General features: G+C 39.1%; 1 protein-coding gene across 1 annotated transcript; it reads left to right on the top strand.

Annotated features, from left to right (window-relative positions):
• ANXA13 (annexin A13) lies at positions 1–16231 on the top strand. The gene is made up of 11 exons (XM_053466445.1): positions 1–159; positions 7307–7382; positions 7766–7860; positions 8007–8177; positions 9287–9320; positions 9411–9490; positions 11002–11070; positions 11590–11691; positions 12465–12540; positions 14021–14133; positions 15914–16231. Exons 1-11 carry the CDS (start codon positions 145–147, stop codon positions 16031–16033), a joined length of 951 nt encoding a protein of 316 aa, XP_053322420.1. The 5' UTR covers positions 1–144; the 3' UTR covers positions 16034–16231.
• The last annotated feature ends 1225 nt before the right edge of the window (positions 16232–17456 follow it).

Here is a 17456-nt window from a genome sequence, read left to right as displayed (position 1 = left end):
CCGCTTCCACATAGATCTCTAACAGCTAATAAGATAATGCCAAAAGTTATTCATTAATCGAGGTCATCTCATAAAGCCAGACTGTGAAAATTTCCCCTAGATAGAACAGCAAACAACTCTGTCTGCAGCGGCCAAGAAACAACCATGGGAAACTTTCATGTGAGTATTCCAAGAATTGGCTGTGGTTGGTTTCCTTTACAGTAAAATGCTATTATTATTATTATTATTATTATTATTTAATTCTAGATGTTCTGATATAATAATAATAATTATTATATTTTATATATATATATATATATATATATATAATATATTCTTATATCATATTATAATTATTATTATTATATTTTATATATATATATATATATATAATATATTCTTATATTATATTATAATTATTATATATATATATAAAATATATTCTTATATTATAATTATTATTATATTTTATATATATAATATATTCTTATTATATTATAATTATTATTATTTAAGAGCTCCCGATTATTTATGAAAAAAATATTTGAGCAGAAAAATACATATTTATTAAAATTGACAAAAAATACAGATTTTTTTAATTGATTAGTTCTGTAATACAATAATTTATTCCTTATATTTAAGTTTTAATCACATAAAAACACAGCACAGCACATTCTTTATACTTTCTTCGGCAACCTGCTTTTTTTGCAGTCTCTGCTTTTGTATCGCATGACAATTAGGTGTTGCCAGCAAAAATTATAAGTAAGGCATAATTTGACATGATTAAAAATAGGTGGAACAGCGTCTTAAATATAGGCACTTGAAATCTCTTCATTTAATGCGCTGTTATACCAAGAATGATAATCAAGGGAGGAAAGAGGGACAGAGAGATTCAAGTGCTAAAGAGAACTGCACCTTCTAAGAATAGGATAGTTTAGAGGTACATTCTTGCCTAATTATTTGGCTTTGGACTTTCCTTCTTAACTATGTTCCATTACATGCTTCTAGCTTCTAGTAGGCTGTAACTGTTATTGCATATGAGTTTTGTTAGATGTCAGGGCTCAGGGTAGCCCCTGCATTGTTGGAGTCGAGAGGGTAACTATTTGCCAGAGACCCCGTGGAGATACCCAGACCCCGTTAGGATGTTCTTTCTCATGCCGGCTCAGCATTGTCAGAATAGCTGGCTATACTGGTCGAAAAAAGGCTTCCAATCCCAGCAATAGTGACAAAACCGGTGAAAAATACTCATAAAACCCCCAGCAAATCCAAATATAAGTATTAGTTGGCAATGAGACATGTTTGGTTTTATTCCCATTGAAACTGATAAGTTTTCCTGCTGTAACAGCTTATTCCCAATGTATCGTGTTTATGATATTTTTAGCTGCTCTGTTTCTATTGATAAAAGGTTTAGCAAGAGGAGCAAACTGGCCTGGCCATTTGGCACACAGGGGGGCCGACAGTGCTACGCACAGTCACCCAATCTCCCACTCGGGTGCTGAGTGCGCGGTCAACGTCTGGATATGCCCGACCTCATGCCACGTGAACATAAAAAGAGCCAGGGCCGGCTCGTCATATGCAGTCCAGCCCTGAGGACCAACACCATGCAGAAAAGGGGACTTGTACCCCAACTCTCAGCCCTAGGGGGGGTACCCAGCTAAAAGGGCCAATAATAAGATTCTTAGGAAAAGAGGAACTTTCATTTTATGAGGTGTGGTTCGCGGAGCGCCTACGGCCGGACTCGTCGTCACTTTGTTGCACATTGGTAGCTATTTATTTAACTGAGCGTCTAGAAGAATAACATTGTATTTACACACTTTAAACATATATAAGGAATCAGCTTTTTTTGTCTCGGAGAATCGGCATATCTTGTCAATTTCCTGTTCTGAAATTCTCTTTCTTGACCTAATAAAAGGCTGTGATAACTCATCATTTTCCACCAATGGGGTGGAAAAACGTAAAAGGGAGGAATAATCAGGAAGTAAAGATGACTGCTCCCCTGCTTTATTGTAGTAAAAAACAAGGATTTATTTACCATACCGACTGGCTAAGTGTAGTTTCTCAGATACTCAGATAGTTTTCACTAGCTCAGCAGCTCATCAACGTAATTAGGCATGGGTTTTTGCCAATAATCTGGTTTTATTCCCGACTTTGTTGAAATGCCTGGATGTACAAGGTTCAGACTGATAACGATATCAAGATGACTGAGAATTAATTTCCTGTGTTAAAAGGACTTCTAGAATATTACACCATATTAATAAACCAAATGAAAATCCAAAGGTCGACCCACACCTTCCATCAGAGATATGCTTTAAGGTGTGTGGTATGCTTAATATGCGTTATATGTACAATTAGGTGTGTGAAAACGCGTATATCTAACAACGTACACCATCAGCCCTCTTTCCCACCAGATCAGATATTAAGCTTGCAATCTGGGTTATCTGGAAAGGTCAGGAAATGTGTGGTCTCTCCCTTAGCGTACTGGGAACGTGTTGATTGCCAGTATAGATCCGTACCAGAGCTGAGCCAACTCAAACTCCTCTTCTTGTATTTTTGTCTTTATGGATGCTTGTGAGGACTTGCAGCAGACAACAATCCATCACCGCTCTGGTGGCTCTAAACCGAAGTTCAACTTCAATTTGGTGCTTGGTGGCCAGATGGAAACAGCTCAAACCTTGAGGTCAGGCCAAATCATTATCTCCCAAATGGCCAATGATCCATATTGCCAGCAAAAGCAAGGCAATGGGGTGGCTAATTAGGACAGTGCCCGGAAATCAAGATGGTTTGGAGCCCCAGGTCCATGTTGTGTCTCCTGCTGGCTCACCCACCTCTAAATGCCAGTGAAAGAGCTGCACCAGTATTTTTTCACCAAGACATTTCTGTGCCATCAGTATTTTTATTTGTAGATTATGAATGGATGGGCTGAATGGTTCTTATCTGGCCTCACTTTATACGTTTCTACATTGGGAGTTTGAGTTACTATACATTAGCTGTCATCAATGAGATGATGATGTCAGTTGTTCACCTTTTATGAATGTCTGGTACGCTATTTGCACTTATCTTTTCTGATTTATCTTTGTGAGATAAAACATGTTCTGTGCCGCTGCTACTTCCTATGTCATGGAGAGCTAGAGATCTTACTGTCCCTGTTGGACTGAGTTATGACTGATGCAAGATCTCTTACAGAGGCTGACTGTACATTTCTGTGGCTTCTCTATTTTTTTTTCTGACAATGTTTGGAGGGAAGCAATTCTAATAGATCTCTATCTCTCTATATGATAATTTATTTAAAAAAAAATGTTTTTTTTTAAGTTGGAGAAAACACACAATTAAAAACACATTAATTAAAGCTTCACTATATGGACAAAAGTATTGGGACACCTGACCATTACACCAACAGGTACTCCTATGACATTGCATTCTAAATACATAGACATTAATATGCAGTTGGTCCACCCTTTGCAGCTATAACAGCTTCCACTTTTCTGGCAAGGCTTTCCGCAAGTTTTTGGAGTATTTCTGTGGGATTTTTGCCCATTCATCCAGTAGAGCATTTGTGAGGTCAGACACTGATGTTGGACGAGAAGGCCTGGCTTGCAATCTCCGTTCCAGGTGTTCAATGCGGTTGAGGTCAGGGCTCTGTGCAGCCGGTCAAGTTCTTCCACACCAAACTCATCCAACCCATGTCTTTATGGACCTTGTTTTGCGCACCAGGGCACAGTCACGCTGGAATAGAAACTGTTCCCATTAAGTTGGAAGCATAGCATTGTTCAAAATTTCTTTGTATGTCCTCATTTTGGCCCATGCTATGCTTCAAACTTTGTGGGAACAGAAACACTCCAAACTCTTGTGGAAAGCTATAATTTGTGCTTTTTGTTTGGCAATCAGTGTAATTGTTTTAAATATATTTCCGATAAAATTAAGCAACTCCTTCCCCCAACAATTCGCAACTTAACAATACAGCAGGGATAATGTTATGATCCATCTGGCCCTAAAGATGTGATAACTGACTTTCAGTTGATTTATGCACCATAAATCAGGAGTGAAGGTAGTACAACTTGACGCATAGTGACCCTTAAGTGCGGCTGCAACAAGTCTATTAGAATGAGTGGGGCTGCCCTAGGCTTGACCCAGAACGGCACCCCAGCCACCTCTGTGTCTTAGCCCTGCTGAGTGCCAGGATAAGAGATCATTCTTGAGCATGCATGGGAGCAGCTAGCCTAAAACAAGAGGGTGTAATGGGTGTGCCATGACCAGTGAACCGTTGAAGTCGCACTTCACCTGGAGTCTAGGAGATTCCGTAGAACTATTACAATAGTAGAGAGTGAAAATCAATGAGAAGATTAAAATTTGCAATATTCACATCTTAAGACACATATTTCCCCGGACAGTTACAATTTGCAGGCACTATCCCATATCTCCACCATCTCATTTTTAGCAATGGTGGAGATCATGGGCTGGTATGGAAGATCCTCTTACCAGCAAGCTGTGACATTAATTGAGGTCTGCTCTTTATCCAGCTGATACTTCTATCGCAGCTCCCACATGGCTAGATGGGTATCGTAGATGGGTGGTCTCACCACCAACCGGTTCCGTCTCTAGCCAGAACACTCAACTAACGTATGTTAAAGACCTGACACGTTGAGCAGGGATACCCTATGGAAGGTGGAAAAGAAGTATGGAAGGAGGGGAGGGCTCTCCTCCTGCAAGCTTACAATATATTAGGAGGTTGAGGGGGAAGGAGACCAGGAGATGGTGAGGGACGGCTTGGACGAGAATGATTTGATTGTAGTGAATATCATGTGCACAAGTCAGTGGTCTAGAGATCTTGAAGGCGAGGAGAACAAATGGCTTCTGCCCAGAACACAGGTTGTGTTGTAGTTTGTAGCATTCTCTGCACAGATGGGTTTTTAGTTCATGTTATAATAATAAGGGGATCTACCAGAATAATGTAGGGAATTTCAGAGAAAGGGTGCAGCTCAATCAAATCCTGGAAACTCGAGTCCTTAATGCCTTATGTACATTTTTAAACCGTGTAACTCAGATCTGTGCCTTAACTTATTGTCTCCCGTGTCACATCAATATCGAATCTATATAATCATTTTTAGCTTAAGTACATAACATTACTCATTTGTGCAATTAGAAGAACAATATCTCTTGTATGACTAATGTTAATCATTATTTAACACAACCTTCCCATTTACGACCTAAGTTATCATAAGCCAGATAACAGATAAACCAAAGCTTTGATCAGGGTGGGTATGCAACTGAAAAGGCACACAATGCATATTTTATCAGGGCGCAGCTGCTTCATGGTTATTTATTTAGGTTCGATATCGCCCGTAATGTGACTCCAGAAGACCCCGGATGGATCCCTTCGCCATCCATCTGGTTAAAGACATTGACACATGGCAGGGTTATATTAGAATTTAATCTAGCATCTGTATTACTCAAATTAATTACTAGTGAGACCTGCACACAAATATTTGTCATATGTGATAAATGAAATATCAGACATACAGGTTATTATATATACTCTGCACATTTAGTATTCATTGAAAAAAAATATTTTGAGCATTTTTACATTTCTGTAAGGATGCTTTCCTTGGTGATGAGGAAATGGCCTACAATTGAAGTCATAGCCTAGAACAGACCCCGTAAAAGCCTTGATGGGTATTGATTCCTAACCTTAACATTTGATTAAAGTGTTTATTATTTATTGATCATACTCTGCAGCGTATCATCAGCTCTGGTTGATATGTGGCATGGGATAGTGTTCTGCATTGCGGTGTTCTATGGAAATCCATAAACGTTTAATGAGGAAGAATATTAATCTTTTGCTTTGGTTGTTGAATTGTACTTTGGCACCATCACGTTATGGTAATGATTGTGTGTCCTGTAAACATGCCCTCCAACTGTCCCGATTTAGGCGGGACAGTCCCGATTTTGGGTCTCTGTCCCGCCTATCCCTTCCAACACCTCATTGGCTATGATACTGCCGACAGACCAACATTCAAAATAGGGATCCCCTTACGAAAAATGCAGTTTTTTGGACATGAAAATCTACAAGCTGCTGAGCGGCAGCGGAGGGGATTGAAAGCCTCTTCCTGCCGCCGGCCTCTAATGAAATTAAAGGGGCTGGCGTACACGCACACTGCGCTGCCCAATGGCTGTGCCTCAGCACTTCCTCCCACCCCTTTTAAGACGTGGGACGAAGTGCTGAGGCACGGCCAATGGCCATTGGGCTGCGCGGTGCATGCACGCCGGCCCCTTTAATTTCATGAACGGCCTCCATCCGCTGCCCCCACCAGACATTAGGGAGCAGTGGTAAGTCGGGGGGGGGTATTTAGTGTTATATGGGGGGCATAAGGCTTTTCTGGAGGCAGAGTGCCCCATGATATGCCTTTATACCCCCCTTTATGCCACTCTGCCGCCAGAAATGCCTTATACCCCCTATATGCCTGCGTGCCATATAGGGGGTATAAGGCATATAGGGGGTTAAAAGGCATATCATGGGGCAGAGAGGCATATCAGGGAGGCAGAGTGGCATATAGGGGGGGTATAAGGCATTTCTGGGGGCAGAGTGGCAAGCCTGGGGGCAGATGTTCATAACTGGGGGGGGCGGGTTGGCAAATAAAAGGAAATAAAAACAAAAATGTCTCAATCATAGCTTTTATTAAATATGAAAATATAGTTTGCATGAATTAATGAAGAAATAAAAGTTTCTTACAAGAATTTTAGTTCACAGTGAGCATCTGCAGCTTTACTGTTGCTGCACTTCCCATGACGCTCAGCCAGCTTCATGGAAGTAGTATGTATGTCTGAGCCTTATGGGAATTCAATTCAATGTGTTGGTTATTTTTAATTAGCATGACCGTGCTGACAAAAATAAAGCGTGTTTTAAGTGGCGATGCGAGCGCGACATTGTAAAGTGCAATTGCTTGTGTCGGTGAGTTCCGCAAGATTTTTTTTTTAAAAGTGTCCCTCTTTCACATTTTGATGTGACCTTAGTAACTATGATGCAAAAATGGTATGTAAGGGGTTATTTGAAGATAAAAGGTTACATGTTTCAATGTTTAAAGCTTTAATTAAAAAAAGAGTAATATATTCTACGGAATAAGACGTTGCCTGGGTCATCTCCATGCCAGGGAACCTCCCGAGATGAACCACCCAGAGCTCAATATGGAAGCTGGGAGTGACCAGGGTAGGCCTTGTGTCACTGATGCCTGGGTGTAGGGTTTATTTTGGCGAGGGATTCTCCAAAATGGTGTTTTTTTCATTTTTTTATAATTAAGGGCTTACATTTTAATTATTTTTATTTTTTTTACAGCCAACCATTAAACATCATCATAATTTTGACGCAGAGCGAGATGCCAAGAAACTTCACAAAGCATGCAAGGGAATGGGTAGGTATGTGGGCAAGTACACTGGAAATAACACTAAGCCAAACGCGCTTGCCCCCTGCGGCTCTGTGGAAAGTGGGGATTCTAGAATGTATGAATATTGAGGGATTAGTAGCAGAAATAGAGGGTCAGGGTTGGCCTATTGACCCCCGGCTCCCTAAGCAAAGATCATTACAAGGGAGAGCTTGGCGGGACCAAATTAGTTGGCTGCCCCCATGAGCTGGAGACCCTGGGCTTCACCTTCCGCTCGGCAGTCAAGCAGGACAGCAGAGCAAATGCTTAGTACAGCGGGAAAAAAGGACTGTCCCACTAAAACTCAGGACTATTGGGAGGTGTGTCTTAATGCGGTCACTTTTACTCTTTTTTTTTATGTTTGATATTCACAGGAACGGATGAAAAATCAATTATTGAAATCCTAGCAAACAGGAGCTCCGAGCAACGACAACAAGTGAAAGAGAAATTTAAGTCAATGTACGGCAAGGTAAGGGTTGGAGTCCATCTGTCTTCATGGGGATGAATTACAGCGCTTGAAATAAACTTTTTTGTTTAGCCCTGTGTTTTTTTTATTCATTTTTACACCATTTTTTTACTTTAATGCTAAAATATATGTTTGATTGCATTCACCAGGATTTGGATGGTGTGCTAAAGAGCGAACTGAGCGGTAATTTTGAAAAGACAGCCCTGGCCCTGCTGGATCGCCCTTGTGAGTACGATGCCCGGGAGCTCAGGGGCGCGATGAAAGGAGCCGGAACCAACGAATCGCTGCTCATACAGATCCTATGTACAAGGGCCAACCAGGTATAGCATGACATTAAAGGGAAACGCCAGCCGTCGTATGCATATGATAGCCGAGCGCCAGAGCCTTTGCTGGCAGGAGGTACATTCGGAGCTCATCCTTGGCTTACCGGGGGACATGCTCAACTTACTCACCGCACACCAGCTCCTGAACTACGCAGTATTTGTCGGTCGCATAGGCCGTGGAACTGTACCTTCAAGAAAAATATAAAAATATAACATTATTAAATTAACAGTGAGGCCGCATTGTCACTGACCGGTCCAAGGAGAATTCAATCCGAAATTCCAAAACAGTAGCCCAGCAAAGACACATCCAGTGTCCCAAACCCACAACTATATTTTATAAAATAAAATAGCCTTATTATGCCAGATGTAATGATGATGATGATTATTATTAGTTATTAATAATATTTTACATTTTTAAATAATTTCGCAATATGATTTTAAGTATGTTTAGTTTTCTATTCATATTTAGTATGTTTCTGGACTAAAGTGTGAGTCCATTATCATACCTCTACTTGTCTACTCATTGTACAGCGCTCCTGAATATGATGGCGCTATATAAATCAATACATAAGAATAATATTACCTACTGATAATGATTTGCACTGGCAGGCAGCATTCTATTACTACGTGATTTTATTCTGTGATGTATTACTTCATTCTCGCCACTAGGCGGACTCACGTTCCCGTTACTGCTGATTACCCATTATTATTATTTATTGTTTTATATAGCGCCCTCATATTCTGCAGCGCTGTATAATCTGAATATTTCACAGTATTTACAAAGATAGAAAATTCCGAGAGGCAGATTGCAGAAGGATAAAATAAATGGTAACCTGTTAACTATGCTCATGTTAAATGGCTGAGGGTGAAGGACCGTAACATTCCCTATTTGTTATTATTATTATTTATTGTTTTATATAGCGCCATCAAATTCCGTAGCGCTGTACAATGGGTAGACAGGACATAACAAGTAGTATGTAACATAACAAATTGACTAACAAGGTGAGGAGGATCCTGCTCAGTATGTGTTGATTAAAATATATATAAACTATTCTTATGGCATTAAAGTAATTGTCATTAACATTGTTTTTGTTTTAATCTTCCAGCAAATAAGGGCTATACGTGAAGCATACAGAAGACGTAAGTTTGATTTCTTTACAGCCCATTGATTTAAGGCCATTACGTCTTGATTTAAAATCTAATGATATCTGGTTTTATCTGGTTTTCCAGTGTTTGACAGAGATTTGGAGTCTGATATAAAAAGCGAGACAAGTGGATACTTCAGTAAAATCCTTGTTTCATTGCTCCAGGTACGTTGAGCTGCCGTGTATTTAATTGCCCTCAGTTGGAATGCAGTCCTATGTTAGGAGTTACAGTGCTTATTGATAGCATGTAGGGGGGGGTAGCTAGTCATACATGAGATGTTGAGTATGGGGCTTTTATAAAGCTCATACCCTTAAGTGCCCTATTTACCCCCCGTAAATATTAAATGCCAACAGCAAGTACTCTGAAGCAGGATTTTAGGGTTAGTGTGTCTATTAGAATTCGGGTGTTAGAGTAAGTGTGTGTTAGTCTTTGAGTAGGTGAGTGAGGTAGCGTTTGCTGGAGACCTCTCAGAGTGGAACCCCCAGAGTTCTTCGGCTCTTTATAGGAAGGAGGGGGTGTGGTTAAGAAAATGGGCAGGGCTAGCTACATATAAGGGGTGGAGCAAACTCAAAACATCCTTATATGGAGCGGAAATGGTCCTAATATGGAGCTGAGGATGTATGGTAAATCCGGGCCATTATTCCTGAGACCTCGGGTATGAACATAAAAACCATATTGGTGATAAAAAATACACTTGCACACAAATTTATATACATATAGCTTGCATAGGGTTAACAGGTTTTATTGTAAAAAAAGCTTTACTTTAAATAATACACGACAGACACAAAATTGTCTATATAATTTCCAGTCTGAAGTGAGGTATCCACAAATACCATTCTTTTTTTATTATAGGAATTACTTAAGGTCAGGTGGAAAAATCCAGTGTGTTTGATTGTGTCTAATGCTGTAAAAGGCTGTGGTTTTGTGGTTCCTCTTGATGCCCTCATGCGTTCCCATCATTTAAACCACCTTGTGGGAATAAATAAACCGTACTGAATTACGGCATTTCGAATGTTTTTAAATACAAATATATAAAAAGGTTGTGGGATGCAAGAATGCCACTTCTTGATTGGAACACTTTACTTAATGTTCTTATAACCAGTGTGAACATAATTAGATTATATTTATTAAACACTGGATATTTTCATATTAATTCACGGCTCTCAGTTCTATCTGCCGGATCAAAAAAGGACGAAATTCAGTATTTTTACTTTTTCAGAATGTTTTTAAATGCCAGATACAAAATAGATCTTTGCAAGCAGGATTGTTCCATTACTTAAATTCCTTCAAATATTTGTTTTTCTTGCTTTAAGAGAAAATGAATTTCCTTTACTTTAAATGGGTGGCCTCTTGTTCTTTGCACAGTTCTATTAATGAGCAGGTCATCACAGAGCAGTTTGTTTTGTCCCTGTATGTATTATAATGTTATTTTAGGCCCCCCTAAATTTTTTGAGAAAACAAATTAAATTTCTCCAGCCTTTCTTCATAAGTAAGGTGCTCCAAAAATGCATAACTTTGAATACGTCAATATGTAATCTGCCGATTGGCTGCACAGTTCTACGATTTCACCAAATCCCGTTGCAGAGAAGTGCGATCTAGTTCAGACATTTATTATTATTATTATCATTATTAATTGGTTTATATAGTCAATTTCCAATCTTTTTTTTTGGTCTAGGCTAACCGTGATGAGGGTCTTGATATTAATGAAGACCTTGCCGGTCAAGATGCCAAGAGACTGTATGAAGTAAGTATTCATTGTGATTAATGGTTCTTTCAAGTTACTTAAGAAAAAGCACATGTTTATTCCATTGCAGTAATGCTACATAATTAAGTATTTACTTAAGGGTTAACTCGACTGTGGTCTCAAACCACCCGCATAAGAACTGCAATTAGAGTTGTTTGTGAGGGTCTGTGACTTTACATTTTGTGAGTTTCAGGAGAGGGCATACGAGCTCAGTGATCTCTTTTGTGATCTCACTTGAAATTCTCAAAATGCCCCTGTCCCGAAATTCAGACTTATATTATATGTTAAAAATAAAATACATTTTGTAATAATTCTTTTTTAAAAAAATACTAATACATTTTAAGAATCCTATAAATGTGGGTTTTATTTGGTTTCTATACCCACATATCCACTAACCTCCTGCGCATGGGCCAGTGGAAGAAGGGGTGATCACCAACCCACCTTGGGGGCCATTGTTTTTTTCAATATGTTTCCGTCATGAATTATTTTTGCATACATGCTTTATTTCCTTTCCTTTAGGCTGGATCAGACCGATGGGGTACAGATGAATCAGAGTTCAATGTCATTTTGGCTACAAGAAATTATATGCAATTACGGGCCACATTCAAAGCCTACGAGATTGTAAGTAATAGGGTGTTTCCATTGGCTGGAAGAATTGTTTTTAATATTTCTGCTATCCGATATCATACTGGTTCCAGCAGTGATGATCATGAAAACTTGGGTTTGTCTCATTGTGTTCTTTTACCTGCAGTTGGCTGTTGTAAGCACACATGTAATATTTTGGGTAACACAGACACATACACACAATAATGTACTGTGTACATCCAGAGACTCACACTAACACGACTAGACACATAAATACACCTGCACACACAAACATCCCCAGACACTAAAACTAACACAACAACTGAGACTAACACACATGCACACACTCACACTAACTCTCACACACATACCCAAACAGACACATACCCAGACACACACACTAAAATAACCAGACACACACACAAAACCAGACAAACACACATGCACATACCCAAACACACACAAACTAACATACCTTAACACACATAGCCAGACACACACATAGCCAGACACACACACATGCACATGGCTGAAAACATTAAGGAGAACATGACTCTGACATATTGATAATGATAAAATGTATTTTATATATAATTATTATTGTCTATATAGTTGTATAGCACCATCATATTTCCCAGAGATATATTATGGCTGATATGTGTATGTGTATCCATTATATATGTTTGTTGTAAGTAATTTGCTGTTTTAAATATAATGTTTCCATTTGATTTGTTTATTATTATTATTATTATTATATTATAATATATAATATAAATAATAAATATATATATATAATACTTCTCTTTTAGCTTCACGGTAAAGAAATTGAGGACGCTATTAAAAGTGAAACATCAGGAGACCTGAAAAAAGCATATATGACAATAGGTAAATTACACGCCCTGCTATGTCCTGGTTTTTACTATGTATTCATTATTACTTATTTTATTCTAATCCTTCATTTATTAAAGATATTTAAAAAGCTCTTATATTTAAGGGAAACTTAAGCCTCACCAAAAAAAAACAAAGTTAGTTGTGCGACCTGTAATAGATTTTCATGCCACACTGCAGAATATCTCTAATATTTAGGATGCTCGAAGTGAGCTAAGAGGTCCTAAGGACTATTAATTAATAAGGTACATAGGTATATATATATATATATATATATATATATATATATATACTGTATATATATATTTTTATATATATATATATATATATATATATACTAGGATTGCAGATGAAACGTGCACCTTTAATACTAACGAGCCATCGGCTGCCTGATTATTTATCCAAATTCTGTGAGTCGGGTCGGCGGGGTACTCGGGGAATGTGTGGTTACGGGAATGCTTTATGATGCAATGTTTTCCAGGTGAGTCCTGGCTGGAAGGATGTGGTTTCTGGAGAGATGTCAAGTCTTTGTCTTTTATATTTTAGAGCTAGGGAGGCAGGATAATCGCTGGGTCTTTTTTTTGTTTTTTTTTTGTTGGAAAAGTCCCAAACCAGTACACAATGGCATACTCTACTGGGAAGACAGTCAAAGCAATTAACCCTATGATGGACACAGCATCATTTCACTTCAAAATTATATACCATGACCCATATTTACTGAACTGTGTTAATGTCTAATCGTGCGTCTGGATTTGCAGAAAAGCTGGGCAGTGTATATGGCGCTGAGTGATCGTTCATCGGTCCGCGGTACTGAAAGGGTCATAAATGCACGCACACACAAAATATTATTATTATTATTATTAATAATAATAGCTAATAAAGGAATTGACCTCAACGACAAAATAAGATGGTATGTTTTATTGTGCACACATAAAAAAAACCAGATGCAGTTATATAAGCTTTAGGAAGCTCATAGGTCTCTTCTTCAGTTGCAATCTAAAGAAGACACCCCTGAGGTCTAAAATCTTACGGGATTCTACATACCGGTATTTTTCTAAGTTGGTCCAATGGAAGGTATCAACTTCAACTAGACTAAAAGACCTACACTGTCACATTAGGTAGTTGAAATTTGGGGTGAAAGGGTGTATTCTGGGGATATGAACCACAACAGGGCGGGTGAGTTGGACCAGCGTGAAAATCACTGACCACCCAAAACCGAGTTATTAATAAGTAATTAGTGACTCTAGTTAAACTTTGCCTTTTGGGGGATGACGGTATACCCCGCTCCAGTATGACGGAGACAGCAGCCATATTTCTTGGTGCAGTTTTAACTGAGATTGGCTAAACTGAGATTACAAAATAGGGCAAGAACGTCCCCGAGGATTCCATGACAATCCCCCAAATTCAGTGACCATTAACCCAATGCGGGTTCTTCTTAAAGATACCTTCTTTTTATAAGAATTCTTTTTCTCCACAGTTCAGTGCACCAAGGACTGCCAAGGATACTTTGCTAAGAAGCTGCACAAGGCCATGAAGGGAGCTGGGACCGACGAGGAAGCTTTAATTCGTATCCTTGTCACCAGAGCCGAGGTAAGAGCATATTCTTTAAAGAGTTAATGATACTTTTTTTTTAAGGTTAAACTTTATGATTAAAAAAAATCAGTTTTACTTCAATAACCTTGCAGTCAAGTAATATATCTGCCCTACTCGTACGCGGTAAGGATGACCGGCTCGGTGTGCGGCGTTATTGTTCTCTTACATCATGCTTTTCTGTTGCTGTGTCAAGAGTTTCAATCTGTCCTTGACTGTCAGACAATGATTAACAACTTACACCCAGAAATACACCGTGTTAAGTGTCTAAGCAGGGCTCCCCGGGAGAGTGAGGTTGCGCAGGGCTCTCTCCGGGAGAGTGAGGTTGCGCAGGGCTCTCCTGGAGAGTGAGGTTGCGCAGGGCTCTCCGGGAGAGTGAGGTTGCACAGGGTTATACAAAAGAAGTAAGCCTTGAATCAACTCTGTAAAGAAATGGTTAAAAAACTTTAAACTACAGATTTCTGGTGGTATTCAAACTATTTTAAAAGATTACTACATATATATACGACTTTTAACTAGTCCTTGTAATCTTGCCCTGGTTGGCATTTTCGTGAGGTTAAAAATGTAGCGTTCGGCCATGCATACCCAGCCATCGCCCCCCGTTTATGTCATCAGGTGGCAGCTGGCTCTAAAGTGCCAGGGCTGCCCCGTTATTACTAATGTAATTGTATGCTGTGTATTTTCCAGAAATATATCATATGTACAATATAACCGATTATGATCCATACAGACCTCCTGATCTAATTGTAGCCAAGTTGTTTTTTCTAACAATTATTCAAATGTATTAGATAATTAAGCAGAACCGAAATTAATATATAAATGTTTGATAGGAGACACATGAGTGAGTGCTTGCTGCTTTGCCTTTGTATACAGAAGCTAGCTTTTTGTCTTTAAAAATCTGTATCTTCACTTACAAAAGGCAGAGACTTGAAACACGCATTTTATAAACAAGTACTTTGCCGCATTAATCTAAGTCCACTTGTCCTCCACACTGTTATGTTAAACGGACTGTGAGAAGATTAGTAGATTCAGTTCCAAGTAGAAATAGGTGACAATGTGATTATTCCTGCAAGACGCTTAGAACTCGTATGCCCTCACCTGAAACGTGCAAAACTTAGTTACATGCCCTCACAAACAACTTTGACATCAAATCTGGGGGGGGGAATGTGATGAGTCTTTCCTATGCATAGGATAGCCCTGCTGTACCATTGCTTACTGCTTTCTCCTTCGTGCTGAACTAATCTCCAACATGACATCATATCCCAGGTCTACACTTTTCCCAGCACAGCAGATACCATGGGACCAAGCTGCACCCCACTTGCCCTTTCTTAAGGGGAAATAGCCCCCCCAAAATTCCTCCTTGCCCCGTGAGGACAGGCTTGTTTGTGACAAGCAGAGTTCACATTCTCAGAAAGGTTTTTAAAAAAGTGAGACAGTCGTTGAATTCATAGCAAAACTTATATTATTAGCCAAAATACCTCTGGAGAAACTTCAAAAGAGATACAAGTTCTAAACTTTAAAGTATAATAAACAACAGCGGAAAATCCAGAACCAAAATTATTCAGCAACGATGTTTATGTTCTGAAAGAAAAAAAGCTCTCACATCATTAGGTTGGTCCTTTAGTCAAATAGTAACGAAAGAACGAAAAAGAATCTTGGCAGGAACCTGTGGGTCCCTAGGAAGCTTCATTAATCAGAAATATACTGGTGTCTTATTGAAAATATAAATATGTGACTTAATGAAATAAATGCATATAATTATGTTTGGGGTTTTTTTCAGATCGACCTCGAGACAATCAAGGAAAGATACCAGCAGTTGTACCAGAGAAGCCTGGCCGAAGCTATTAAATCAGACACGTCGGGAGATTTCTGCAAAATCCTCCTGGCGCTGCTACATTAAACAAGATATAGAATGTAACCCATGTTAATGTTTAAGCTAATATCACATGTTTAATATTCCCGTACGACCGACCTCAGCTCTTCTTAGTTTGTCATATTCTGATGGTAAACAAATCCGACTTCGTCTGTATGGAAGAGATAGAAATGGGAATGATTTATGTTTTCACGCAAAATAAACATGTTTTGGTGACAAATGTAAGTGGACTTTGTTTTCTTGATTTCCTGAAACAGTAACATGTTGTGTTATATCACATAGTTCAGTCTGCAGTCTTATTATCTATGTGCCACTCATATAGTCTATTAAGCCTAATATACAGTATATATAGTGGGGGTCAGGTATGGGAAGCGGCTCTGATACAAAGTATAAAAAGTGATCGTATCCATCTTATTTAATGGACAAATCATTGGTTGTTATGGTAATAAGACCAATTCTCAATCTTTGCGGCAAAATCACTTTCCTGCATAACCTGAAAGGCTTCCAATAGGAGCGCAATGCTGTGATATATTGTAACCACTGCTTTACATTACAAAGTAAATTACAATGACATCACTATTCCTTTAATGCTGCATATTCACATGAAGGTGAACCAAAAAAAGAATATTAAAGTACCTTAATGCTGCACCACACCGTTCATCTGCTATCCATGTTTTGGACCAGTTTTGGCTCCATAAAGCCAGTCATTGACAGGAAAGAGTTCTCGCTGAAACACCTAGAAATAGTTTTCTTGATATTACTGTTTCAGCCACATAATTTATCACATGCATTTTAAACATTCTTTCTTATAAATCAACTGGCATGAATAAATAAGCAGTACGGCTTCTCTAGCGGTGGGTATTTTAACGCTCAATGAAAACCATCTGAGCTTGCAATGGATCCCAGACCTCCGTTCCACAAATATCAGAATGTGCCGAGGTGCCTGGCGATTGGAAGAGCGAGCTGTGAGCAGAGAGGGCACGGACAGATTTACAACCCAGGTGGCCTTATGTGCACCCATACTTACCAAAAAAATAATAGTGAAATGTCTACAGATAGGACATCATCTATAGAATCCCCCCCATATGCATTTACATCTTTCCTCATCACCAGCTACCAGCCACCAGGTACCTTTAAACTCCCCTTGGGAATGTATGGGGGGGATCCTAAACATTCCACCCAACAAGTGACAGGAAACAGGACCACGTAGAGGTAAAGGTAAGTGATTTATATTTTAACAGGTTAATAAGAAAGGATAATTAAACAAAAAGCCTTGATAAATAATCATGATTGTCAACACGGGGTCTCTTACCTCTGAAGAAAGAGTCCAGGAGCAGATGAAGAACCGCATTCACACAAAACACTGTCCCACATAGTTGGAGATGGGGGCAACTTCAAGGACAATGAGTGGTGCACGAGGGCAAATAAAGTTCTACTAGTGTGGTACAAA

This window comes from Spea bombifrons, chromosome 5, assembly GCF_027358695.1.
Source record: "Spea bombifrons isolate aSpeBom1 chromosome 5, aSpeBom1.2.pri, whole genome shotgun sequence".
Classification (NCBI taxonomy): domain Eukaryota; kingdom Metazoa; phylum Chordata; class Amphibia; order Anura; family Pelobatidae; genus Spea; species Spea bombifrons.
Note: the sequence above shows the minus strand (reverse complement) of the source record. Positions and strands in the feature narration are given on the sequence as shown.

Coding starts and splice junctions, on each gene's coding strand:
- ANXA13 (XM_053466445.1), top strand. Junction 7,861..8,006: donor TTAAGTCAATGTACGGCAAG/GTAAGGGTTGGA, acceptor TGCATTCACCAG/GATTTGGATGGTGTGCTAAA. Junction 11,071..11,589: donor ATGCCAAGAGACTGTATGAA/GTAAGTATTCAT, acceptor CCTTTCCTTTAG/GCTGGATCAGACCGATGGGG.